This window comes from Sus scrofa, chromosome 10, assembly GCF_054392235.1.
Source record: "Sus scrofa isolate SSC_HxYL_T2T_F1_AM1 chromosome 10, Sscrofa_HxYL_maternal_Yorkshire_Landrace_v2.0, whole genome shotgun sequence".
Lineage (NCBI taxonomy): Eukaryota > Metazoa > Chordata > Mammalia > Artiodactyla > Suidae > Sus > Sus scrofa.
Window position 1 is genome coordinate 50,982,725 of NC_139392.1, and position 26,459 is coordinate 51,009,183.

At 50.2% G+C, this 26,459-nt stretch overlaps 1 protein-coding gene and 1 pseudogene across 3 annotated transcripts in view; one reads left to right on the forward strand and one right to left on the reverse strand.

Moving 5' to 3' along the window:
* LOC100525248 (protein FAM240B-like) overlaps nucleotides 1–26,459 on the reverse strand; it is a 133,671-nt pseudogene that overhangs the window by 70,103 nt on the left and 37,109 nt on the right. The gene's annotated exons all lie outside the window — the stretch shown is intronic.
* On the forward strand, nucleotides 4,128–24,624 carry LOC110258991 (USP6 N-terminal-like protein). Of its 2 annotated transcripts, none has more exons than XM_084979616.1 (21): nucleotides 4,128–4,526; nucleotides 5,670–5,818; nucleotides 6,817–6,945; nucleotides 7,814–7,962; nucleotides 8,908–9,060; nucleotides 10,032–10,180; nucleotides 11,665–11,813; nucleotides 12,869–12,992; nucleotides 15,849–15,919; nucleotides 16,382–16,467; nucleotides 17,278–17,344; nucleotides 17,554–17,634; nucleotides 17,880–17,987; nucleotides 19,053–19,162; nucleotides 19,654–19,702; nucleotides 20,395–20,515; nucleotides 21,194–21,288; nucleotides 21,462–21,527; nucleotides 21,971–22,070; nucleotides 22,305–22,457; nucleotides 22,741–24,624. In XM_084979616.1, the coding sequence occupies exons 9-21, from the start codon at nucleotides 15,857–15,859 to the stop codon at nucleotides 23,184–23,186; spliced, it is 1,545 nt and encodes a 514-aa protein (XP_084835742.1). In that variant the 5' UTR covers nucleotides 4,128–4,526; nucleotides 5,670–5,818; nucleotides 6,817–6,945; nucleotides 7,814–7,962; nucleotides 8,908–9,060; nucleotides 10,032–10,180; nucleotides 11,665–11,813; nucleotides 12,869–12,992; nucleotides 15,849–15,856; the 3' UTR covers nucleotides 23,187–24,624. The 2 variants fall into 2 exon arrangements, with proteins under 2 accessions (XP_084835742.1, XP_084835743.1); XM_084979617.1 differs by having other exon boundaries at nucleotides 4,366–4,526; nucleotides 22,744–24,624.

Consider the following 26,459-nt stretch of genomic DNA (forward strand, 5'->3'; position numbering starts at 1 on the left):
CTTGGAGGATGAAGAATAATTTGGTATACATACTCTATTGTTTTGATTAAATCATTTTAATTTGTGAAAAAGCCAGTCAAGTCATTACTGGTACAGGCAAATACTCTCTGAGGTAAGGGCAAAGGTCTGGAAACACTTTATCTACGTTTAACTGCAGCACATATTATTGAGTCATTCATTTGGGGCATCTACAAGGGTGATCATTATCTAATTAAATTCTTAGGGACCTTAGTCATAATTTTGAAGGTAGACTCTTTATCTCCAGATAATCACCTTATATAATAGGACTTACAAAAAATTATAAAAGAATAAATAGAGGTCAGATCACCAAAAGGGAAAAAGCCCAGCCTGGGTAGAAATGAAATATGTACAAATTTTCTTATTTAAATCATTATCCCCAAAATAGGCAAAACTGTTTAAAAATTGTCTTTGCAGATGACATCTGACCTCATTTCCAGAAGATTATGAATGCAAACTTCAGAACAAATCATTTAAAACTTGTTTCTAATGCAGATAAAGTCTGTCACAAAATTTGCCCCAGATTTTCAAGCGACATGTTGATAAAATTTGTGTTCATGTAAGAGTGGAGATAGAGAAACATTTGTGGAACTAATTGTATTTATCTCAATGTGCTTCTTATGAAGGATTCACCAAAAAAACCTATATATATATATATATATATATATATACACACACACACACACACACACACACACACACATATATGCCACAAAATGTTGCAATACATTTCAAAGGACTTAAATCATACAGACTATCTATCTATAGAGATAGATGTATAGATATGTAATAAAGAAAATGTAATTCAACTAGAAATTGCTAACAAAAATATAATATTTTCCAAATATATGCAAATTAAGCAACACAAGTCTAATTTAACCATGAACATTTTGAAAAATAAAATTTCAAGAGAAATATAATGGTATACATATATACAAGATATATTAAAGATATTGATGAATTATATGTATAAACTACATACAATTTGTGCTACATATTATGTATGTAATATTAACTAGGTGCAGCTAAAGGAGTGGCTAGAGAGACATTTACAGCTTTAAAATCAAGTATTAGAAAACAAGAAATATTACAAGAAATGACCTAAGCTTCTATGTCAAAAAGCTAGAAAAGGAAAATAAAATAAGTACAGAAAACATTATAGCATAGAAATAGGATATAGGAGAAATAAATCATTGAAATAAATATTGATTGAGGAGTTCCTGTGGTGCCTCAGCAGCAATGAACCCAACTAGTATCCATGAGGACATGGGTTCAATCCCTGGCCTCACTCAGTGGGTTAAGGATTCAGCATTGCTGTGGGCTGTAGTGTAGGTCACAGACGTGGCTCAGATCTGGCATTGCTATAGCTATGGCAACTACAACTTCGATTTGTCCCCTAGGCCAGGAACTTCCATATGCCACAGGCATGGCCTTAAAAAGACTCTCTCTCTATATATATATATATAAAACATATGAAGATATATGTAAAACATATGAATATGTTTATATCCCTATATAAACACACACACGCACACACATATATATAATATGTTTATATCTATAAAACATATGAATCCAGGAATTGGTTCAATGAAAGTTTGATAAAATTGATAAGCTTCTAGCAAAGTGGATTTAGAAGAATACAGAAAAAATAAATTATCAATCAAGAATCAAGAAAATGTCATCACTGCAGATCATACAGAACTTAAAAAGATACTAAAGCATATGATAAATGAATTTATGATAAAATACTTCTCAACTAAGTAAACTGTCACTGCTTTGAAACACACAACCTTCTAAATAAACACACTAATAAAATGATGTAAAGCTAAAATAATCTACTACCCAATACAATCAATTATTTGGAGTCCTTCCTTTCCCTAAACAGAATTCTATCCCCATAGAGCTTTACTAATGAATTCTATACAAAAATTAAACAAGAAATAGTACCAATCCTACCTAAATAATTTTAGAAATGGGAGGAAATTATTATATACCCCAACTCATCTTATGCACCCAGCATAACCTTTATACTAGAATGAAACAAGGGATCAAAACAAAAATAATCAAATTGATATCCCACATCAATATAAACACAAAATTCTAAACACAATACTTATGAGTTTTTTGGATGTTTTATTTTGGGATTTTTTTTTTTCTTGTAATGGTTTATGAGGCAGGTCTGGAGCAGTGCTTGGTCAGGGGCTAATTATGTACCACTACTGATGCAAAATCTTTCTAATATTCAGCCCATTGCAATGGTCCTGTGAACCACACATTTTTCTAGCTGGTGAGAATAGGCACCATTCCTGGTCCAATGTGAGCATCAGGGACCCTTCTCTCTAATCCAACTCAGTAAAACTTTCATCAGCCTCTAGCAGTTTCCTCAAATCCATGAATTGATGGGGATCCTCTCCAGATCTCCAACATCCCCTCCCTCAATCTCTCTTAATCTCTCTTTCAACCCTCCAAGTATAGCCTATGTAATATTCTATCATCAGAATTCTATCTGCCTTGGTTCATTGGTTTCCTCAGACACTCAACACCATCTCAACTCAGAAAGTCTACCAGGATCTTCTGAGGTATCTCTCACTGTATCAAAACTTAGAAACATTTTAAAGGTAATAAAGTGGAAAAATCCTAGAGCCCTACCTGTTTGTTTCCCATTGCTCAATGTTCACTGGAAATTGCTTCTGGCATCCAGTGTTTTGAAAATAATGATGTCATATTATTTGTTTCCTTGGTTTTATAAAAACCTATACATGAATATTTATAGCAGTTTTATTCACAATCTCAAATAGCTAGAAACTATCTCTTAATAGAGAAAAGTATAAACAGTGATACAGGGGATACAGTTTAGACTACTACTCAACAATGAAATTAACTACTGGTAAATATAATAATATGTATAAACTTCAAATGCAGGATACTAGGAACAACAAGCCAGATTTAAAAGACAAAATACTGGGCATGACCTTACATACAGAAAATGCAAAAAAAAAAAAAAAAAAAAGAAAGAAAAAGAAAAAAGAAAAAGGAAAAAAGAAAAAAAACCTTACCAAAAATTGTTAGAACTAATAACCAAATTCAACAAAGCTACAAGATACAAAAATCAACAAAAAATAATTTCATTTATATACTTCTATATGAATCATTTGAAAAGCAATTTCATTTTAATTTTGTAAATAGTCCCATTTACAATGGAAGCAAAAAAAATAAAATGATTAGGTATTCACATGAGTTGAGGGATATATAAGTTAATTTGACTGTGGTAATCATTTCACAGTATATATGTGTGTATATATATATGTATATATATGTATATATGTGTGTATATATGAGTGTATATATATATGTATATATATGTATATATATGTATATATATGTATATATATGTGTATATATATGTGTGTATATATATGTGTGTATATATATATGTGTGTATATATATATGTGTATATATATGTATATATATATATGTGTGTGTATATATATATATATATGTAAAGTCATGACATCATACACCTTAAATACATACAATTATTTTAATGGCCACAACCATGGCATACGGAGATTCCCTAGGCAGGTATTGAATCCAAGCCCTAGCTGAGAACTATGCCACAGCTATGGCAAGGACAGTTTCTTTAACCCACTGTGCCAGGCCTGGAATGGAACCTGTGCCTCTACAGCAACCCAAGTCACTGCAGTTGATTTGTAACCAATCACAAAACAGAAGGAACTCCAAATATATGCAGTTTTAATTTCTCAATTATACTTCAATAAAGCTGGAAGACAAAAAGACAAAACTGTTAGAATGGAAATGAGTCACTGTTTTCCAAGACAAGTGTTTTCCAAGGTACAGGCAGGAGGTGACACAAAGAGGCATGGGGAGATACTTGCGGTGATAAAATATTTTGCATATTGATTAATATGGTGAGTACACTACTATATGTATTTGTCAATACTTGCAGAACTTTCACTAAAAATGATGAATGGTATACTGTGATGATTGTGACTTAATACACATGTTACACAGCCACTGACACGGGCCCCAAGTTAATGATGGTCCCTAGTGTTGGTATAAATGCAAAAGCTCTGCAGTGTCCTGTGGGCAGGAACAGAACACGACTGTGATACACACCCTTCCAAGGGGTGCTGGACACCTGGGGAGGTGGGCCAAGGGACAGTGGGACAAGGCCAGGCCTCCTGGGGGAGATCAGTTTGGTCACAGGACCCTCCCCCGAAGGCAAGAGCTTTCGGGTAAAGGGCTCAGGGCTGATGCCGACCAATGAGATGGGCCCTCATGGATGGAATGGCAGTGACATCATAGTTCCGATGCTGCCTGGCACCCACTCTGCTTCGTGTCCGAAGGCAGTTGGGAGCTCTTGTGGTCTCTGACCTGCTCTGGAGCTTGCTTGTCTGTCCTGTTCTGACCCACCATCCCCCTCATCCACCTTGTCACTGTTTCTAGAGGAGAGGCGCACCTCCAACAGCGAGAGCTCAGAAAGGTGAGCAAGAGAGGCACCCTCATCCCTAATGGGCACCTTGGGCACAGAGGCCACTTGGCAGGTGACCCCCTTCCCCATGAGCTGTGGCTGAGCTGACACCAACACTGGAGCACAGAAGGTGAGCCAGGGGGATGCAGCCCCTCAGGGAGCCAAGGGGTGCCAGCTGCAGCCACAGTGCCCAGGCTCATGAAGGTGGCCAAGGTCTGAGCTAAGATTTCTGGAGTGGGGGAGTTCCCGTCGTGGCGCAGTGGTTAACGAATCCGACTAGGAACCATGAGGTTGCGGGTTCGGTCCCTGCCCTTGCTCAGTGGGTTAACGATCCGGCGTTGCCGTGAGCTGTGGTGTAGGTTGCAGACGCGGCTCGGATCCTGCGTTGCTGTGCCTCTGGCGTAGGCCGGTGGCTACAGCTCCGATTCGACCCCTAGCCTGGGAACCTCCATATGCCGCGGGAGCGGCCCAAGAAATAGCAACAACAACCACAAAAAAAAAAGACAAAAGATTTCTGGAGTGGGGAAGGGGGGTAGGTGAAAGGAAAATGAGGATGAAGAGAAATGGAAGTGGGGGGATGGGGGCAGGAGGAGGTGATGCAGGGGAGAAGGAGGAAAGATGAACAGTGAAGGAACAGGGCAAGAAGGATGAGCAGGAGGAGGACCAGCACAGAAAGGGGGAGCAGGAGGACAGGAGGCCAAGACCAACCCAAGCCAGTTCCTTGAGAGTCATGTTGGGGTCCCTGTAGATATTTTACTTGAGTGATCCCTTGGTTTGATGCTCAGATGTGGGGAACCTCAAGGTACTGATTGAGGCCTGAGGGGAAAATCACTGGCCTGATTCAAGACTAACCACAAGAGCTTACTCTTCATATCAGTATCCTCCTGACACTGCTAACAAGCAGTGGGAGAGGAGGAGTGAAGGAAGATTAGAGTTCAGGGACAGCTGGTTGTGAGAGTCCAGGTGCCCAGGTCCATCCCATCCCAGTCACCCTTGCCTGCATGGAGAGATGACCCTCCCCCTAAGGAAAGTCAAATTTCAGGCCAACGGTTCAGGGCTGCTCCTGGCCAATGGGTGGGCTCCACTGTGGGTGGAATGGCAGTGACCCCAGAGCTCTGTCTGTTGCCTGGCACCCACTCTGCTTCCTGTGCCCAGGCAGTTGGAGACCCTTGTGGTTGCTGACCTGCTCTGACGCTCGCTCGCCTGCCCGCCCTGCTCTGACCCACCTGATTCCCACACCTTCCTGTTTGACTTGTTATCATTTTGAGAGGAGAGGCCCATATCCAACCGCAAGAGTCAGAAAGGTGAGCATAAGCTGCACCCTTGACCCTACCAACACTTCAAGGAAGGAGAGGCGACTGGTTGGTGTGTGGACCACGCAGGTCTGGGCCTGAGGTGACAGGGACCTCCAGCACCAAGCCCCTGAGCATGTAGCCCACTCAGGGCTCTGTGGGGTGTGGGCTGCTGCCAGAGATGCCTGAGTCCCTGTGAAGAGCCTGAGGTGAGAGCTCAGAACCCAGGCCCAGTAAAGGAAGAGAGGGAGAAGGAAGGAGGAGAGATGATGCAGGAAGAGGAAGAGGAGGATGTGGAGGAAGAGAGGTCTAGCCAAGGAGAGATGAAAGTAGGAGGAAGGGTGGATACAGGAGGTGAATTAGGAGGAGTTAAAAAGACAGGAGTGAGAGCAGGAAGAGTAAGGATGAAGGAATTAGAGCAGGTAGATGGAGAGGAGTAGATGAAGGAGGGGGAGAACTAAGCAGGAGAAGATGGGTGGATGGAAGTGATGGATAGAAGAGGAAGAAGGAGAGGTGGAGGAGGGGGAAGAGGAGAAATAGGGGACCCAGGCCAGCCCAGAGCAGGTGGTACTGCAATCCAGATGGGGTTGCTTCAGTGGTGTAGTGAGCCCCAGGTTTGATGCTTGGACCCTGGGTACCTTAGGGAGCTGTGTGAGGCCTGGGTGGAAAGTCTCTGGCCTGATTTAAGTCCATTGGCAAGGGATTAGTGTCCACATCACTACTGTCCTGGAACCCCTAATAGGGAGGGGGAGAGGAGGAGTGAAGAAAGGTCATGGTCGGGGACCAAGTGTTTCTGAGGGGCCCTGTGCCTGGGTTCATTGCCTGCCACTACAGCTGGCCCAGTCACCTTCCACTGCCAGCTGACTGTCCTGTCCCTGGAGGAGATGACCTCCTTGGTTGTGGATTCAGTGCTAACACTGACCTCTGACCTTGGTCCTATTTTGGGTGGATTGGCAGCAACCTCCAAGTTCAACCCTCTGCATAGCACCCTCTCTGCTTTGTGTCCCCAGGCAGTTGGAGGCCCTTGTGGTCTCTGACCTGCTCTGACACTCGCCTGCCCTCCCTGTTCTGACCCACCGACCTGAACTTGGGTCCATTTATACAGCAGAGACCAGCTCTAACAGCAAGAGGCCAGAAAGGTAAGAAAAACCTGCACTGCATACTGACTCTTGGGGACAGGGGCAAGCGGGTCGGTGACTCAGTCCTCCCTGGTCTCGGCCAAGATGATGCCAAACCCAGCCCTGACCATGAGCCAGCTGCGTGCAGTCCCTTGTGTCTCCAAGGGGTGAAGGCTGCTGCCCACAGTGCCTGATTCCATGTGAGGGGCCCAAGGTCAGAGTTCAGAAAACTGACTTCAGGTGGGGGGCACGGTGGGAAGAAGATTAGACAGAGAGGTTTCAGGAGGAGACGAAGTGGAGGAAAGAGGGAGGGGAAAGGCAGGAAAGAACAAAGGAGCAGGAGGAAAAGTGTAGCAGGAGGAGGACAAAGGAGCAGGAGAAGATGGATAGATGGAGGCGGAGCAGGGGGTCCAGGCCAGCCCAGAGCCAGCTCTATGGGTTCCAGGAAGGGTCCCTGCAAAAGCCATGCCTGAATGAGCCCCTGGTTTGATGGTTGGACCTCAGGAACCTCAGGGAGCTGGGTGAGGATGAGGTGGGAAATCATTGGCCTGATGCCAGTCCAACTGCAAGGGCTTAGTGTCCACATCCATATCCACTTGGCACTTCTGACAAGCAGCGGGAGAGGAGGAGTTAAAGAAGGTCAGGGTTGGAGGACCAGCTGGTCATGAGAGTCCAGGTGCCTATGACCAGTTCAGCCAGGCTCCACCTGCTCCTGGTCCCACTCCCCTGTGTGGAGAGAGGATCTCATACCAAAGGAAAGTCATTTTATAGGTCAAGAGTTCAATGCTGCTCCTGGCCAAGGGGATGGCCCATTTCCACTGTGGGTGGAAAGGCAGGGATCCCAGAGTTCTGCACCCTGCCTTATACCCACTCTGCTTCATGTCACCAGGCTACTGGAGTCCCTCAGAGTTGCTGATCTGTTCTGACACTCACTCGCCTGCCCACCCTGCTCTGACCCACCTGATCCTCACACCCGCCTGGTTACCTTTTCACCATTTTGAGAGGAGAGGCCCAAGCCCAACAGTGAGAGTCAGAAAGGTGAGCTTGAACTTCTCCCTCACCCACTACCAACACCTCAAGGACAGAGGCCACTGGTGGGTGCCTGCACCACTCAGGTCTGGGGCTGAGGTGACAAGGACTGCCGGCACCAACCACTGAGCATGCAGCACCCCTCAGGGCCAGAATGCCCAAGTCCCTTTGAGGAGCCTGAGGTGACAGCTCAGACTCCTGGCCCAGAAGGGAAGAGGGGGAGGAGGAAGGAGGGGAGAGAATCCAGGTGCTGGAGGAGGAAGAGGGGAAGGATGGGGAGGAAGGAAGGTCTAGCTGGACCAGAATTGGATGGAGAAAGGAGGAAGGACGAGGTGATTGAAGAGGAGTATAAAATACAGGAGGGTGAGGTAGTAAAAGACAGATGGTTGGGGGGAGGGGAATAGCAGGAGGAAGGAAGCGGAGGAGAGGTGGGGAGATGGAGGTGGATGGAAGAGAATGCAGGTGAGATGGAGAGGGGAGTGAAAGAGAAGCAGGGTGTCCAGACCAGCCCAGGGTCTGCTGTATTGAGTTCCAAATGGTGTTTCTTAAAAGTTGTACCTGAGGGAGCACCTTCTTTGATGCTGTGACCCAGGGAACCTCAGGCAGCTGGGTGAGGCCTGGGTGGGAAATCTCTGTCCTGATTCAAATCCAAAGGCAAAAACTGAGGGTCCACATCACTATCCTCCCAGAAACCTCTAAGATGGAGGAGTGAAGGAAGGTCAGGGATAGGAGACCAAGTGTTCCTGAGGGTTGATATGCCCAAGTCCATTGCCTGCCAGGCTACAGCTGCCCCAGTCACCTTCTCCTGAGAGCCTTGCCCCTGGAGAGGAGGACTTCCCTGGTTATGCGCTCAATGTTGACCCTGATCTCTGCCATCAACTCTATGTGGGGGGAATGACAGTAAACTCACAATTCTGCCTGCTGTCTGACAGCCACTCTGCTTTGTGTCCCCAGGCAGTTGGAGGCCCTCGTGGTCACTGACCTGCTCTGACGCCTGCTCATCTGTCTGCCCAACCTTTTTTGACCCACTTGATTCCCCCACCTGACTGGTTATCTTGTTACCATTTTGTGAGGAGAGGCCCATATCCAACTGTGAGAGTGAGAAAGGTGAGCAGGAGCTGCACCCTCATCCCATACCAACCCCTCAAGTACAGAGGTCACTGGTGGGTACCCAGACCACTCAGGGCTGGGGGGGGGAGGTGACAATGACCTCCAGTACCAACCACTGAGCATGCAGCCCCCTCAGGGATCCCTGCAGTGCAGGCTGCTACCAGAGGTGCCTGAGTCCCTGTCAGGAGCCTGAGGTCAGAGCAAAAGACACCTGGCCCAGAAAAGCAAGGTTCAGAGTAGGAGGGAGGGAAGCAGATGCAGGAGAGGAGAAGGATGGGAGGAAGGAAGGTCCAGCTACACCAGAGTTGGATGTAGGTGAGGAGGTGGTGCGTGAGGACAAGAAATGAAGACAGGAGTGAGAGAAAGAAGAAAAAAGATGGATGAAGTGTTAGGCAATTGATGGAGGAGGAGGAGTTAGAGGAAGGGGAGGACTGAGCAGGAGGAGATGGATGGTGCAAGAAGTGGATGGAAGAGGATGAAGCAGAGATGGAAGAGGATGTGGAGGAGAAGCAGGGGGTCCAGGCCAGCCCTGAGAGTTGATCTTGGGTTCCAAGTTGAGTTGCTAGAGATTATACTTGATTTACACCCTAATTTAATGCTACAAACTCGCTAACCACAGGGAGCTGGGGGAGGCCTGGGTGGGAAATTGCTGGTCTAATTCTAGTCCAATGGCAATGACTTAGGGTTCACCATGGAACCCCTAGGATGGAGGGGAGAGGAGGAGTGAAGGAAGAGCAGGGTTAGGGACCGGGTGTTCCTGAGTTTTCATGTGCCCGAGTCTATCACCTGTCAGGCTACATCTGTCTGTGGTCATCCTCCCCTGCTGGGTTACAGCCCTGTCCCTGAAAAGGATGACCTCCTTCATTTTGGGCTCAGTACTGACCCTTACTTCTGACCTTAGCCCAATATTGTGTGGAATTAGAATGAACTTGCAGCTGCCTGGAACCCACTCTGCATCATGTCCCCAGGCAGGTGGAGGTTCTTGCGGTCACTGACCTGCTCTGAAGCTTGCTCATCTTCTGGCCCTGATCGAACCCACCTGATCTCCACACCCACCTGCTTACCTTCTTACCATCTTGAGAGGAGAGGCCCACATCCAACAGGGAGTGTCAGAAAGGTGGGCTTGAGCTGCACCCTCACCCTCTACCAATATCTCAAGGGAAGAGGACTGTGGTGGGTGCCTGGAGCACATGGGTCTGAGGTCAAGGTGACAAGGACCTCTAGCACCAATCCCTGAGCATGAAGCCCCTTCTGGGTTCCATGAACTATGGGCTGCTGCCAGAGGTGCCCGACGACCTGGAGGAGCCCAAGGTTAGAGGTCAGACTCTTGTCCAGAAAAGGAAGAGAGGGAGAAGGATGGACATGTGAGGCTGAAGGAGGTGCAGGAGGGGAGAGGATGCAGGAGGAGGAGGAGGATGGGAAGAAAGGAAGGAAGGTCTAGCAAGAAGAAAGATGGATTCAGGAGAAAAGGTGGATGCAGCAGGATGGAGGGAGGAGGTGAATGAGGATAAGAAATAGGGACAAGAGTGAGAAGAGGAGAAAACATGAACGGAGGTGAGGAGGAGGATGCAAGGAAGATGGATCAGGAAGAGCATGAAGAGCAGGAGGATGAAGAGGAATAGATAGAGGAGGGGGAGGAAAGGACTGAGCAGGAGGAGATGGATGGATGGAAGAGGTTGAAGGACAGATGGAAGAGGGGGGAGGGGAAGAAAGGGGTCCAGGCCATCCCAGAGTAGGTAGTATGGCGAGCTGTGTGGGGTCTCTTAAAGGGTGTACCTGAGTGAGCTCCTGGTTTGATGCTTGGACCTGGTGAAATCCGGCAGTGTGGTGAGGCCTGGGTGGCACATTGCTGGCCTGAGTCAAGTCAAACTTCAAGGGCTTAGAGTCCACTTGAGTACTTTCTTGGAAACCCTAAGTGGGAGGGGAGAGGAGGAATGAATGAAGGTCAGAGTTGGGGTCCAAATGTTAGTGAAGACCTATTTGCCCAGGTCCCTCACCTGCCAGGTGACACCTGCTCCTGTCAACTTCTCCTGCCATGTTACAGCCCTGTCCCTGGAGAGGATAACCTCCTTGGTTATGTGCTTAATACTGACCCGGACATCTGACCTTTGTCCTAGATGGATGAATGGAGCGGGGAGCAGGGGGTCCATGCCAGCCCAGAACCAGCTCTATTGGGATCTGGATGGGGTCCCTGCAATGCTTGTACCCTACTGAGACCCTGGGTTGATGCTAAGTCCCAGGGACCTCAGGAAGCTGGGTGAGGACAAGGTGGTATGAAATAGCTGGCCTGATTCAAGTCCAATGGCAAGGGCTTAGGGTCCACTTCAGAATTCTCCTGGCACTGCAATCAGGCAGGGGAGTGGAGTGCAAGAAGGGTTGGTGGACCAGCTGGTTGCAAGTTTCCAGCACAGCCAGTCTCCATCTCCCCCTGCTGATGCTCCCCTGTGTGGACAGAGGACCCTCCCAGAAAAGAAAGTCACTTTTCAGGTCAAGGAGTCAGTGATGCTCCTGGCCAGTGGGATGGGCACCATATTGGTTGGAATGGCAGAGACCCCAGAGTTGTATCTGCTGCTCTGAACCCATTCTGCTTCGTGTCCCCAGGCAGTTGGAGGCCCTCGTGGTCACTGACCTGCTCTGACGCTCACTCACCTGCCTGCCCTGCTCTGACCCACCTGATCCCCACACCCGCCTGGTTACCTCGTTACCATCTTGAGAGGAGAGGCCCACATCTAACAGCGAGAGTCAGAAAGGTGAGCAAGAGCTGTACCCTCAGCCCCTACTGACACTTCAAGTAAAGAAGCCCATGGTGGGTGCCTGGACCACTCTGGTCTGAGGTTGAGGTGACAAGGACATCCAGCACCAATCACCATGTGTGTAGCCCACTTAGGTCTCTGTGAAATGTGGGCTGCTGACAGAGGTGCCTCAGTCCCTGTCAGGAGCCTGAGGTCAGAGCTCAGAATCCTGGACCAGAAGTGGAAGAGGGGGAATAGGAGGGAGGGGAGAGGTTGTAGGAGGAGGAGGGGAGAGGATGCAGGCACAGGAGGAGAAGGAGGATGGGGAGGAAGGAAGGTCAAGTCAGAGGAGAGATGGATGTAGGAGAAAAGGTGGATGCAGGAGGATGGAGAAAGCAGGTGAGTGATGAGGAGCATTAAAGACAGGACTGTGAGGAAGAAAATAAAATTTTGATGCATGGGGAGGGGGATGATGGAGGAAATGTAGATGGAGGAGGGAGAGTGGGAGGACCATGCACGAGGAGATGGAGGAGTGGGAGGTGGATGGAAGAGAATGAAGGTGAGATGGAGAAGGGGCTGAAGTACACTTTCAGGTCCAGGCCAGCCAACAGCCTCATCTACTGGGATCCACGTGGTGTCACTTAAAAGTGTACCCATGTGAGCCACTGGTTTGATGCTCAGACCCAGAGAAATCTGGGAGCTGCTTTTACCTGGGTGGTCCATCGCTGGCCTGAGTCATGTCAAAGCCAGGAGCTTAGAGTCCACATCATTATCTTCCCTGAATTCCTAAGAGGGATGGAGAGAGAAAGAGTGAGGAAGGTGAGGGTTGGGGGACCAAGCCTTCCTGAGTTTCCATGTGCCTGGGTCCATCACCTGACAGGTTAGAGCTTCCCCTGTCATCTTCCCCTGCCATCTTGTCCTGCTGGGTTACAGCCCTGCCCCTGGAGATGATGAGTCTTTAGTTATGGGCTCAGCATGAACTGTGACCTCTGCCCTCAGCCCTGTTGTTGTTGGAATAACAGTGACCAACAGTTCTGTCTTCTGCCTGGCACTCACTTTTATCTTGTCCCCAGGCAGTTGGAGGCCCTGTGGTCTCTGACCTGCTCTGACGCTCGTCCATTTCTCCACCTCTCCCACCCCGTCCCTGGGTGCATTTCCACCAAAGAGGCACAGAACCAGCAGCGAGAGGACACACAGGTAAGTGTGACTTGCTCCCTCACCACATACTGACACTAGGGGACAGGGGCCTCTGGTGGGAGCCTGGACCACTCTGGTCTGTAGCCAATGTGACAAGGATCTACAGCACCAACCACTGAGGATGCAGCCCGCTCAGGGATCTGTGGTGTGTGGGATGCTTTCAGAGGTACCTGAATACCTGTGAGGAACCTGAGGTCTGAGCTCAGACCCCTGGCCCAGAAAAGGAAGGTGGGGAGGAGTAGTGAGGAGAGAGGATGCAGGAGGAGGAGGAAGAGGTGGACTTACAAAGAAGCTGGATCAGGTGGAGAGATGGATGTAGGAGGTAGAAGGATGAATAGCTGGTGGAGGAGCCATGGATGGGGAGGAGGAACGTGGAGGACTGTTGCGGAGGTGGATGAAGGAGACACGGGCCCTGGGGAATGGGCAGAATGTAGCATTGAGACCACTGTGGATGAGTGTGGATGTTGGAGGAATGTGGAAAAGTGGTGGTGGGAGGCGGACATTAGGGAGACAGAAGAGGAAGAGGTCGAGAGGCAGGAATGGAAGGACGAGGAGCAACATGGGGCAATTGCAGAGGAGGAGGTCTGAGTTCAGGCAACTCTCCAGGTCCCAATGGTCCCTCCAAGCCTCTTCTTTGGCCTGGATCCTGGAGGTTTCCCATCCAACCCACTGAGATCAGGGACACCAGCTGGGTGAGCATGTGTGGCCTGTGGGCTGGGGACATAAGAGCCTCACCCAGTTCAGCATCCTGTCCCCCATTGTGTCATCTGAACCACAGACTCCAGCTGTGTTCCTCATTGGCTGGACCCTCTTTGCGTTGTCCCAGAACAGATGTGTCCCACAATGTGAACAGGGAAAATGAGGCCCTTCCCCCTGTGACTTGTTCAGAACTGTGAACCTAGGGATGATCTCATAGCACAGAGGCTGCCTATGGTCAAATATATTATCCTTTTACCAATTCCACCCCCCCCCCAATGGGCTGGTGCTCTTCCCTGATTCACCAGGAAGAATCAGCTGAGAGTTAAGAGGAATGGAGCAGGAGTTTCTGTCATGGCTCACAGGTTAAGGAATCCAACTAGAAACCATGAGGTTGAGGGTTTGATCTCTGACCTTGCTCAGTGGGTTAAGGATCCAGCATTGCAGGGAGCTGTGTTGTAGGTCACAGACTTGTCTCAGATCTGGCATTGCTGTGGCTGTGGCATTGGCCGTAGCTACAGCTCCAATTGGACCCCTGGCCTGGGAACCTCCGTATGCCACAGGTGTGGCCCCAAAGACAAAATGACAAAAAAAAAAAAAAAAAAAAGGAATGGAACCGATGGGAGCCTCTTGTCCTAGAGATCTCTGGTGCCCACATCCCACCCTGCCTCCCTAGTGGACACATCCAGAGTGGGCACATGGTCAGGGAAGAGCTTAGTGGGCTAGAGCAAAGGACTCTCCTTGGATGGGAGAATACTGGGCCTTATATTCACCTGTGCACCTTCCACTTCCAACTTCAGTGCCTCCTGGGGCCCAGAAGGCAGGGAATCTGGCTCAGAGCTTTTTTCTTAAAATTTACACATCAAATGTAGGTGCTAAATCATACCACTCAGTGGCATTTAGTGTATTAGCAGAGCCATGCCACCATCACCACTATTTCCACCTTCCTCTACCTCATGAAAAAAATCTATCAGTTCATACCCCCACTGGACCCTGCCCCCAGCACTGGGGGCCACTGACCTCTTTCTGTCGGGGCTTGGCTCTGCTGGACACAGCACCTCCATGGAACTTCACAGCATGTGGTCTCCATGTCTGCTTTCTTTCCTGAGCATCATATCCATCCATGTTGCAGCACGTGGCAGTGTTTCCCTCTTTTTCTGGTTGAATGATGTACCACCACATCCTGGTCCTCCAGCCACCTGTCCAGGGCTACTTAGATGGGGCCCTCTTTTTGCTCTTGGGAGTAGCTCTGCTATGAATGTGCATGTACATCTATCTGTGTCCCTGTCTTCCTCTCTCTTGGGTGTATACCTGGGAAAGGACCTGTTGTATCATGTGGCAACTCTTCATTTAACTTTTGGAGAAAAGCCTGGTTTTCCAAAGAAATTGCCCCATTTTACAATCCTGCCAGCCAAACAGGAAGGTGCCAGCTTTTCCACATCCTCATTTGATCAGTAACAGCCACTCCAGTGGGTGAAAAGTTTGGTCCTCTGCTGGCTTTGATTTGCATCCCCCTGATGCTAATGTTGAGATTGGTCTCCTGTGCCCTTTGGCCTTGATTTTGCAGGAAAGTCTATTCAGGCCCTCTGCCCAATGTCTACTTGGGCCATTTCTATAGTGGAATAAGGAGTTTGGCCATATTCTGTATACTGGGCTCTTATCTGTCAGGTCAGTCTCACATTTTTATTCATTGTGTGGGTTGTCATTTTCTTGACAGTGTCACTTGTCACTTGAGGCACAGCTGTTTTAAATTTAATCAAGTCCACTTTATCAATGTTTATCTTTTGTTCCCTGGGCTTTTGATGCCTAAGCAAAATATGAGTCCTATGAGCCTGTGAGGCCCTCCACAGCTGGCAGCTTCTCTTCCCTCAGCTCCCCTGGCCCAGGGAGCTCACACCCCGGTGCTGCAGGACAGCTGCTGGCCTTGGCCTCCTGGCCGCCTTCTTTTTCCTCCTTATCTCATTGTGACAGGATCTCCAGGCTGCTGGCAAGGGTCTGTAAGTGGAAGTGTTAGGATGTTTGGGATGTCACCCACCCAGGCAGCATGGTTTTCTCCTGTCTGATCAGATAGAAGGGGAGCTGCCAACAGGGGGCCCACTTCAACCTGTTGGTTCTCTGAAGCTCTTTCATGCACTGGAATATTTGGATTTTTTCTTTCAGCATCAGACATGGTAAAGCTGGAGACCCTGCTGGCCCTGGAACGAGCAGATATCATTGCCAGCTATGAACAGGTGAGGCACCAGAGGGAGCTTAGCCATTAGGAGCAGCTGCAGCCCTGGAAGGGGTCAGAGCCAAGGGCAGGCAGGGAGGCCTGGTGGGGACAAGACCCAAGTAGAACAAGTGAGGCCCAAAGGTCATTGTCATCAGCAGGAGCAGGTACATCCCCCAATGGGAATCAAAATATTCCAGGTGTGGACCACTCCCTGAGGGGGAAGGTGAGGCCCAAGGTGGGGAATCACAGCCCAAGGGGGCAAGTGTGTCCCTGGGGGATCAGAGCAAAGGCTGACCATGTGAAGCTCAGAGGCAGCAGGAGCAGGTGTGTCCCATGCAGGATCAGAGAAGGTAGGAGAAGATGAGGTGCAGGTGGCTCTCCTTGGGGCAGGTTCTCATGCTGGGCCACCATCAGAGGTTCCTGGGCTCCTGAGGACACTCTGCTTGTAACCCCTCACCTTGGTGCCCCATCTGGGTTTCAGGGGCGCCGGTCAGGGACTCCAGCGGACCCATGGGATGATGCTGACCTGTTGCTCTACAAGGCCACAGACAGGCTAGGCTTTTTGCCGTGAGTCATCTTGATACCCCCTCCCCCCTCCCCAGGGAGGGTTACCATTTGCAGAAACACCTCTGGAGGCAGAACCCTTCTGTCTAGCTCAGGGCCTCAAATCCTGGTGGCCACTGGGGACCAGGGTCCACACTAGGCTTGGGGTGAGAGAGCTTAAAGAATATACAGGAAAAACTGGAGGCTGAGCCATCCTGGGCCTTAGCCCTGTGGCCTCTACACCCACACTGGGGAGAGCCCAGGGCAGCCATCCAGCAGGGTCAGGGTCAGGGCTCAGCCTGATCTGCAGTGGCTCTACAGAGCCTGGCCACAGGGGGAGGGGCACCTGGCCCACAGGTCTCCAAGGGCAGTGGGCCCAGCCAGGGGGCCATGTGGGGACACTGTGAAGGGCAGTGAGATGTTGCTTCAGATATTGGACAGATGGTTAGGAGATGGTAATGTAGGACCTAAAAGCTCACAGGAAGGTGACAGAGGCAGGGGGAGTTTGACTCCTTGTGTGGTGCCAGGAGGAGATTCAGGGTAGGATGGCTGGCCTGGCCATGATGGGGGAGGGGAGACTGGGATGAAGTTTCTGGGTCTGCTCTGGGAGGGGCCACACACCTGTCAGGTCAGGAGTGGGGGTGCACAGTGCAGAGGGGGTGGCCAGCCTCAGTGGAAGTAGGGGCACTGCCTGGGGTGCTGCAGTCTGCTCCAGAGCTGGCACCCACCTTGGGTCCTCCTCCGTCAGGGTATCCCTGGTTAAGATGGGGGGTGGCAGGGGCTGGGGGCCTCCAGACACCTGGTCCTCACAGCTCTACTTCTCTTGCCTTGTAGTCAGGAGCAGCCTAGCCTCAGCACCCAGGGCCTCAGCATCCACAGCCTCAGCACCCACGAGTCAAGGGTGAGAGCCAGTCCATGCTATGCTGGTGGGAGGTGGGAGGTGGCCACGCAGTGGCTGTGGTTCCTTGCTGCCTGACCCCAGAGTTGTTGGGGGTCCTTGGGCTGTGAGGGGTCTGTGCCTTCATGCCTCCTCTAAGATCAGAGCCCTGAGTCAGGGCTACTTTAGGGAAGCAGGAAGCTTGGCTAACACCACCATGTCCCCTTTTCCAGCAAAGAGCCAAGGACATCAGGCGAGCCCCTAAGTGGGTGAAGATGCTGAGGAACTGGGGCAAATACGGGGACAGTCAAAAGGTAGAAACCTGAGCATTCTGACCCTGAAGGAGGCTGGTCTGGGTCTCCTGGGGCTTTCCTGGCCACCCTAGCCCAGGACCCCACAGAGTGGACCAGCCATGCCCACACCACAGCCTATCCTTAGCTGGGGGAGACTGGGCCAGGCCCGGGCAGAGCCAGCCTCTCCTGAGCAACTTCTGCATGAGTCTTGCTTCATGTCACTGGGTGTCACTTGCACCAGTCTTAGGGCCCCTTCTTACCTGCAGATGCGCCGGCGGGTCTACAAGGGGATCCCCCCACAGGTGAGAGGACAGGCATGGTCTCTGCTGTTGGACCTGGAGAAGGTGAAGGCAGAGAACCAAGGGAAATACCAGGTATGGCCCCTCCACCTGTGCCTCAGGGACCCTCGCCTGTCCCCAGATTTCCTGGCACCTCCCAGGCTTATAGGCCCAGGGCCCACCTGCCAGGAAAGCCATGCCAACCATGCAGACACTGAGTCCAGGGTTGCACAGGTGCCACCTAGCATCACACTAAGGCCTCCCATACCCCTGAGGGGGACAGAGTCACAGGGCAAGGGACAGAAGCCAAGAGGAAAGAGCAAGGTGACCCCACAGAAACCATGGATAGAGACCACCCGGCCAGATGAACACAGCCCTGACTGACCTGGGTCAAGAAACAGGTCTCAATCCATTAACCAAGAGAGGTCCCTACCCATGGCCAGTTCCTGCCACTCAGCCCCCATCTGCACCGTGGGCACCCTAAGTCCCACAGCCCAGGGTGGGTGCTCTATGCACCCGGCTGAGCGGCATCATCAGGAGAAGTGCAAGGGAGCGGGTGTGATAGTGGCCACAGGTGTCCAAGTTGCTCAATGATGGGTGATCTGAGAGGCCCCCGAGCATGGTGAACACCCACTGACACTGTGGGAAAAGAGCCAGCATCACACTTAGTCCTCAGGCTCTCAAAAGGCCCTGAAAACAAGGCATGGGCTCCCCTTCTGGCCCTCTGCCTCACCCAGCCTGTCTGTGGTGGGACTCAGAGGGGTCAAGGGACAGAGGCCCAGTTGCCCTCTCAGCATCCCACTACCCTGGGACACACACACCTGGGAGCAGCCTCCCAGGGGACAAGCCCATCACCAGGGCAGAGGCACTGTCATCCTGGACTGCCTTGTGTGGGGTGGGGGAGGAGGGGATCTGGTGGCCTGGCCAGTGTGTCACCATTGGGTGGGGGTCTGGGACTGGAGAAGCCACAGGCTGATTATCCACAGGGCTTCTGGGCACAGGCTGTGACCTGGGCACCCTTGTGATCCTGCCTGGCTTCCGAAACAAGCAAAAGAAAGGTTTCTCTAGAAACACTCATGTTGAGCTGGCAGTGCCTGCTCTGCTGGTTAGGGTTCCAGGCCTCTGACTTTGCCACCCCCCCACCCCCGGCTCTACCCACAGAGAATGAAAGAGCAGGCCAGGCTCTACTCTCTGGACATCAAATTTATCGACATGGATGTGAGCTACACCTTCCAAAACAATATTATGTTCAGGGAGCGTTACGGCATCAAGTGAGGATGTTGGGCCACTGGTCCTGGGGCAGGAGAGCAGGGGAGCAGGGGTGTGGTGGCCCGGGGATCCTGGGGGAGAGGAGGCATGATGGCGAGGGCTGGACCTGAGGTGGTGAGAGTGGGGCCCGTGCAGAGCACCTGCAGGAGTGGGAGCACACAGGGCTGGGGTGGCCCTGAGGGAGGATGGCTGTGCCCTCAGAAGTCAACAGGCCCCTGCAGGGATGGGAGGGGCACTGGGCAGCAGAGAGCAGGCTGGACCAGGACACAGAAGAATGGAGTGAGAGTCAGATGAGTCAAAATGACACCTCATTTTGATGTTTGTCTACTTTTTTAAACAATTCATATCATTTATAAAAGAAAAGTGGGATGGAACCCACAATTTTATCACTCTGTCCTACATTAGCAATCCTTGCTCCATCCAGTGTCCCACACGCACCACACACTTGACCAGTGGAAGGTGTTTATAGTGAGCCTCATTGTCCCCTTTCCAGGCAGCAAGCCCTCTTCAACGTGCTTGCAGCTTACTCTGTCTACAACACGGTGAGTACCCGCCCCTGGTCAGCCATCCCACAGTGGCCCTGCTTCTTTAGTGGCCTATTGACACCAGTCAGGATGTCAGCTCCCATGGCCACAGAGATGATGCAGGGGGACCTCTGCTCTGAAACTGACATGGATGGCTGGGGTGCAGACCCCAGTTTTAAGGACAGAAATGGCACATGATTCCTGGGCTGCATCAGCCCACGAGCTGATAGCAAGTTCACATGGCCCTAAAAAGCATTGCTGTGGTCACAACGCTTAAGTTTGAATCTTGAAATGCCATTTTATGAATCAGAATCCTAGCAAGGATGAGAGGTCTCAGCAAACCAACTCCTGTGTGGCCCATGGGAGGCAGCTCCCGGCCCCATCTGCTCTTTCTGAAACAATCCCTCAAAGAACACAACCTGAGAGGACCCCATGGGCTGCCCACAATAGGGCCTGGGCCACCCACACACCACCGCCACACAAAAGCCAGGCCCACACAGGCCACAGTCAGCAACCCTCCACCTCCCCTCATAGCAGGACATCCAGACCTTGCTGGTTCCCAGCACCCAGCATGCCTCATCTGGGAAAGGGGGTCTGGGATGGTGCCCAGGCATGAGTGGGAGACCGTCCAGAAGCTGAGGTGAAAGTGCCAGGGAGGGGATGGTGGAGGCCTCTGAAGTGGTCCCAGCAGCCATGTCTGACTCTTGCAGGAGGTGGGCTACTGCCATGGCATGAACCAGATTGTCGCCATCCTGCTCATGTTTCTTAATGAGGAGGATGCTTTCTGGGCACTGGCCCAACTGATGGAAAACAAAAGACATGCCATGCATGGTAGGTGACTGCCACAGAGCACTGGATGTTACTCAGAGTCAGGAGTCTCCCTGCAGAGTTCTCCCAGTTGTGGGGCTGCCAGGGACTGACCTGGTCCATCTCCCCATCAGCAAAGGTCACCAGCTCCCCCCTAGCAGTCTGCGTCCTGTAACCACAGCCCTCAGCGCTGGCCTCATCCAGACCACTCCATCCCTGCTGGTCCCTCTGCCTCTCTTCTGCTGCTACCAGGCCACCTCCAACCCCACCCCAAGCCCCTGATCAGAGGAGGCCCAGGTGGCAGCATCTCCCTGCTGTGCCCCCCACCTGACTCCCAGGCCCAGGAAATGTTCATGCACACCCCACCCCCATCCCTTGGGCCACTCCCAGCCACTCAGTACTGGGACCCTTGTCCCCTGCTGTAGCCACAGTTGAGAGAGCCTGTGCCAGAGACAGATGCCTGCCTGATGCTCAGCACTGGGCACCTGCCAAGCTGGGCCTCAGTGAGCAGGTTCTCAACCCTGGGCCACCCCAAGCCTCAAAAGCAACCAGTCCTATCTGGGAAGAGCCATCCAGCCAGGCTGGAGTGGGCCCTGCACACCGGGGACACTGTGCAGGGAGGAGGCCCTGGGTTCCAAGGGCACATAAGCCCCTGCCAGGTACACCTTTGACTTTTTTGGGGTGATTCTTGCGGATTCTCAGGCTTCTTCACTCCGGGGTTCCCGAAACTGCAGAGACTGCAGGCCCATCATGATAAGATTCTGGAAAGGACGCTCCCCAAGCTGAAGCAGCACCTGGTGAGTAGAAGCAGCCCTCACATGGCCTAGCCTGCCTGCACTTTCATGTTCTTGGCCTTGGTGAGGCCAGGCCTGAGCTGGGGTCCACTGGCCAGGGGGGTGGCTGCATGGGGCCTCTGGGGGGGAGGTTTGAGGCCAAGCAGGCCAGCCCCGATCACTTGTGCCTCTGTCAGGACAAGGAATACATGTCCACAGCAATTTATACTACGCCATGGTTTCAGCGCTGCTTTATTGACCATGTAAGTGTGCCCAGGGAGACCAGTTCCCTGAGGGGCATCCCAGGGGAAGCCCAGAACCCTGGGGAGGGGGGAACTGGGGTCCTTGGGCAAACCGTCTTTCCCTGGGCTCCTGGAGGGAAGGCTGGGTCAGCCCAGGAGGAGGGCAAGCCCGTGCCCACCCTGCAGTCAGCCCCAGGCTTCTTGGAGGTTCTCCTGTGGAGCCTGGGGCAGTCTTTTATCTCTAGGTCAGCAGATGTGCAGGCCAGGCCCTTAGGACCCCAGGTGGCCTGGTGGGGACCTCTTCAGTCCACTCAGCTAAGAGCTGTAGGGCCTGTTTGGAGGCAGCCTGTGGGACCACAGGACGCAGAGGCAGTGGGGGGCTCCTACCCTGTTCTAGGACACTCCCTCAACACACACCTTGTGCCCTGCTCAATCTGCCCCTCCTGGGCCTGCTGTCCCCACAGACACCATTCTCACTCACACTGAGACTACTGGACGCATACATCCTGGAGGGTGAGCGAATGCTCACAGCCATGGCCTATACAATCGTCAAGATTCACCAAAGTGAGTAAGCCTGAGCCTGGGATGCTCAGGCCACAGAGGTGGGCCAGCTGACACACAGGCTGGGTAGAGGCCCTGGGAGAGGTGCAAGAATGGGGCCAGCTGCTGGATGTGACACTGCCTTGGTTCTCCTGGGGCCAGCAGAGCGTGTCTGCTGCCCCCAGGGAAAGGCCCCAGGGTGGGGGCTGAACCTTCCCAGTGGGGCCCCTGTTGGCCTGATGGCATGCTTATCCTCAGAACGCCTCCTGAAGCTGCCCCTGGAGGGATTGCATGAGTTTTTCCAGTACTCGATCTCCAAGCCATGGACCCTGGATGATGACACAGTGATCAAAAGGTTACAAGCCACAATGACTGAGCTGCAAAAGAAGAAATATGGCCTACTCCCTCCAGGTGGGCTCAGCAGGGGTCCCCTCCTGATACCCCTTCCAGGGCAGTGACCCATGGATCATCCAGGGCCTTCCTGCTCCCCCCGTCCACCTGCTCATCTGCTCTGAGGCTCAGCCTGCATGGGTTGGGCCCCAGGGCAGCCTCCACAGATACTGACCATAACCTTCCCAGGCACAAAGGATGTTCTCAGGGTGGGGCCAGGGTGGCCATTTGGGCCACCAGCAGCCCCACCCTGCACAGATCACAGAGCCTGGGGGAGACACTGACCTGGTGTGCTCACTTCCAGCAGAACCTGAGGAGTTCCCCACGAGGCCCCTGGGTCTGGAGCGACCATCCCTGGAACCCAGGCCTTGCCCTATCACTACAAGCATCAAGGAACTCCCTGGAGAGGACGGGCCAGCTCTCCATGGCCCACCTGCCCAGCAGCAGCAGCAAAGACCCTCACCCAGCCAGGCCTGCTTACAGGCTGAAGAGCACCATCAAGAGGGGGCCGTGGCATCAGGATGCCCCCTGAGGGCCCAAGAGTCTCTGAGTCTGTCCCGCCTATTCCCATCCCTCTGCATACCTCAGGACCGAATGTGGCCCTGGAGATGGACCTCCCTTCCCAACATCCCCAAGAACTATGAGTGTCCAGTGAAGTGGCAGGTTGACATCGGGTTTGAGCCCGAGTGTTGGGACCTTTGCCCCTCAGCACGGGCCAAGGTCGCCCTCAGGGCAACACTGCAGGCCTAGCCCTGCAGCCCCACCAAGGCCCCAGACACAAGTCCTTCCTGGGCCCATTGAACATGCAGCCACAGGGCCCAGGACAACCCTCCTGACCCATGACAAGTGCAGCCAATGCCCTTCCTGGGGCAGTGACCACCATGGCCAAAACAGGATATGCTATTTCAACTTCATTAAGATTTGTAATGCTACTCCATCATTTTGCAAATGACCCTTTGACATTATCCATGACACAACAGGCATTTGTGATGAAGTTAAATTTTCCTCAAAAATCCAGTGATTTCTAAGATTTGTCTTTCAAATGAGATGCATCTTGCCACTTGCAGCACTAAGACATTGAATCCCAAATCCCGGTGTTCACCACAGGGTGGCAGAATTCATCTTCTGCCTCAGTCATCCAGCTGCAAGTATTCATAGAGCAGACACTTTGAAAAACATGTAAGCTTTTGTATTAAGGAGCTCCAATGGCAAAGCGTGAATAATTTCCCACTATAAATCTCCTAGAGCTCCTTTCATTTCTTTCTTGTTACTATGAGGCAAGAATGGTAGTGGTGAATTTGGTAGGGTTTATAACATGTCTCTAATGATCTTGGACCATGGTATTCCCAGAAACTTGCCTGACTGCTCTAAGCCCTTTTGTTTGGCTAAACTGAACAGTTCTACTTGGCTAATTCTATTTCCCATAGCTTGCATAGTCTCTCAAGCTTCTCCCTTTGAGACAGAAACTATTATGAAGTTGTCAATATAATAAAATAACTTACTTTAGGTATGGTCATATATACATTTCTAGTCTAAAAACATGGCAGTACATTAAATCTATATCTTTGGGGGAAAATGGTACAACTATACTGTATTCCTTTCCATACAAAATGAACTATGCCTGATAGTTCTTTGTTTCTAAAAGTTCACCTAAAAGCATAAATGTATGCAAATTGCATTTAACTTTTAAAAGAGTAATGAGTCATTCCAGAAGACAACACAAATTATAATGTTACAATTAAAATCATATAGTGGCTCAGAAATAGATATAGAATGCAAAGGCTTAACAAGATGTAAATTAGCCCAATTTCACATATATATTATATAAGGCTATTTCAATACAAAATATGGAATCTCTACTGTTGAACAATAGGATTGGAAGAACCAAAGACACAGGTTTGATACCTGGCATGGCACAGTAGATTAAAAGTATTGTTGCAGCTGTGGAGTAGGTTACAACTACATCTCAGATATAATCCCAGGCCTGGACACTCCATATGCCACAAAAAAAATATGTTTCAATTAGGATAATTTTAGTTGTAAATGAAAAAAAATCAAATGAAATTGTTTTTAAATGTAAGGATATTTGTTGGTTGGCTTACCTAACTGCAAACTCCAAAATCCTGGAAAGCCTCAGAATGAGTTGACAAAAATGATCAATTATACTATAATAAAATCCTTTACTTTCTTCTTCTTGTCCCATTTGTCAGTGTTGAATTTAGCTTAAATCTTACACCCTGAGCACTAGAAGGAGTGCGATCTGTAGTAATTCAGAGAAGAGGCTCTTCGTACGACACTAGCAGAGCTAACTGCCCTGAATATTAGGTGGAAAAGGAGATGCTCTAACACAGTGGTGTCAGGAAGAGTATTTTTGAAGAAGTGACTAGACCTCCAGCTAAAGTATGGTGGAGATCAGTTGAGCTGTGGGTGAAAAGTGAAGCCAGAATAGAATTGACAGTGAAGGAAGAAGATGAGAAGTAGAAGGTGCTGCTCTAAGATCAACTGCAGTTCATTCCCCTAATGATCTCTGATAAGTTACCCTCAGAAACAGGACTCTAGGGGTGCCATGCTCACAGTGCATAAAGGAAATGGATTCAAGGGGCATAAGAGGTGGACTATGGTGACTATGGTAATGTATTATGAATCTCCCCTTTAGAAAAGAATCATTTATTGCTCTTATTTCTGGGAAAGCTGTGAGCAGACCACCTCTTAAAGATTTGCATATGGAAATCTTTAAGGTGGAAGTTCCTGAGCCAGCAATCAAACCCACACCATATCTGTGATCTGAGCCGCAGCAGTGAAAACACAGGATCCTTCGCCCAATTTTCCACAAGAGTACTCCCAGGTTGAGGAGTTTTAGTGACCTAAGATGCCACAAATTTCCGGTTGTTTTCTCTAGAGAATTGTGCCCTATGAGGGAGTTAGTGATAGAATTTACTGATGGAATTTTGGACACTCAGCAGTGACAGAGCCAGACAACAGTTGGTAACAGGTAGATCCTGCTGCTCATTGAGTCTATACAGAGCATTTTCTCTGACATAGTGCACAGTGACCATAAAAGTGGATGAAAAAAAATGACCGATATCACATTCTGATCCAAAGCAGCTCTCCTTTCTACAACTTTTGCAAGAATTGATTTTTTTAAGAGGCAAGCAGCTGAATATTATTCCATACCAATGATCTGTGCCACATGACCCAGCAATACAACTGATTGCATATACAAAGTATCTATTTCTCTATTTTTTTCCACTGTCCATCCAGTTCAATTAGTTTATCTAATAATAGAGTGTCTAAATTACTGCAGTATTTCAGACACCATTGCCTTATAAAAGAAATCACCCCCAAACTTAGTGGTTTAAAACATCAACATTTATTACTATTTCAGATGGTTCCAGTGGGTTTGGAATTTGATCAGTTCATTTGGGTACTTCAGGCTCAGCATGTCTGATGAGGCTGAAGTTAGAAATTTGTTAAGGTCTGAGTTCTCATCATGGAACAGTGGAAATGAGTCCAATTCATAAGGATGTGGGTTAGATCCCTGGCCTTGCTCAGGTGTTTCTGTAAGCTGTGGTGTAGGTCTCAGATGTGGCTCAAATCCCAAGTTGCTGTGGCTGTAGCATGGATCATCAGCTGCAGCTCCAATTGACCCCTAGTGTGGGAACTTCCGTAGGCTGCAGGTGTGGCCCAAATAAATAAATAAATAAATTGGGTGAGGCTGAAGTAATCTAAAAAATTATTTATTCATACACCAGATGTATAGGCTGGAAAGCTTTGAATAGTGGAGACTGAAAAAGCTGTTGCTTCTTAATATAAGGGTGGGGGCACTAATAGAATAGAGCTACCATTTCCATGTTTGCTTAGAGGAAAGGCCATGTGAGGGCAAAGTGAGAAGGCAGCCATCTACAAGCAGGGAAGACAGGACCCACTAGAGGCCAACCCTGTTATCGCCACCTTGATCTTGGAGGTCCAGCCTCCAGAAATGTGAGAAAATAAATGTCTGTTGCTTAAGTTTCCCAGTCAGTA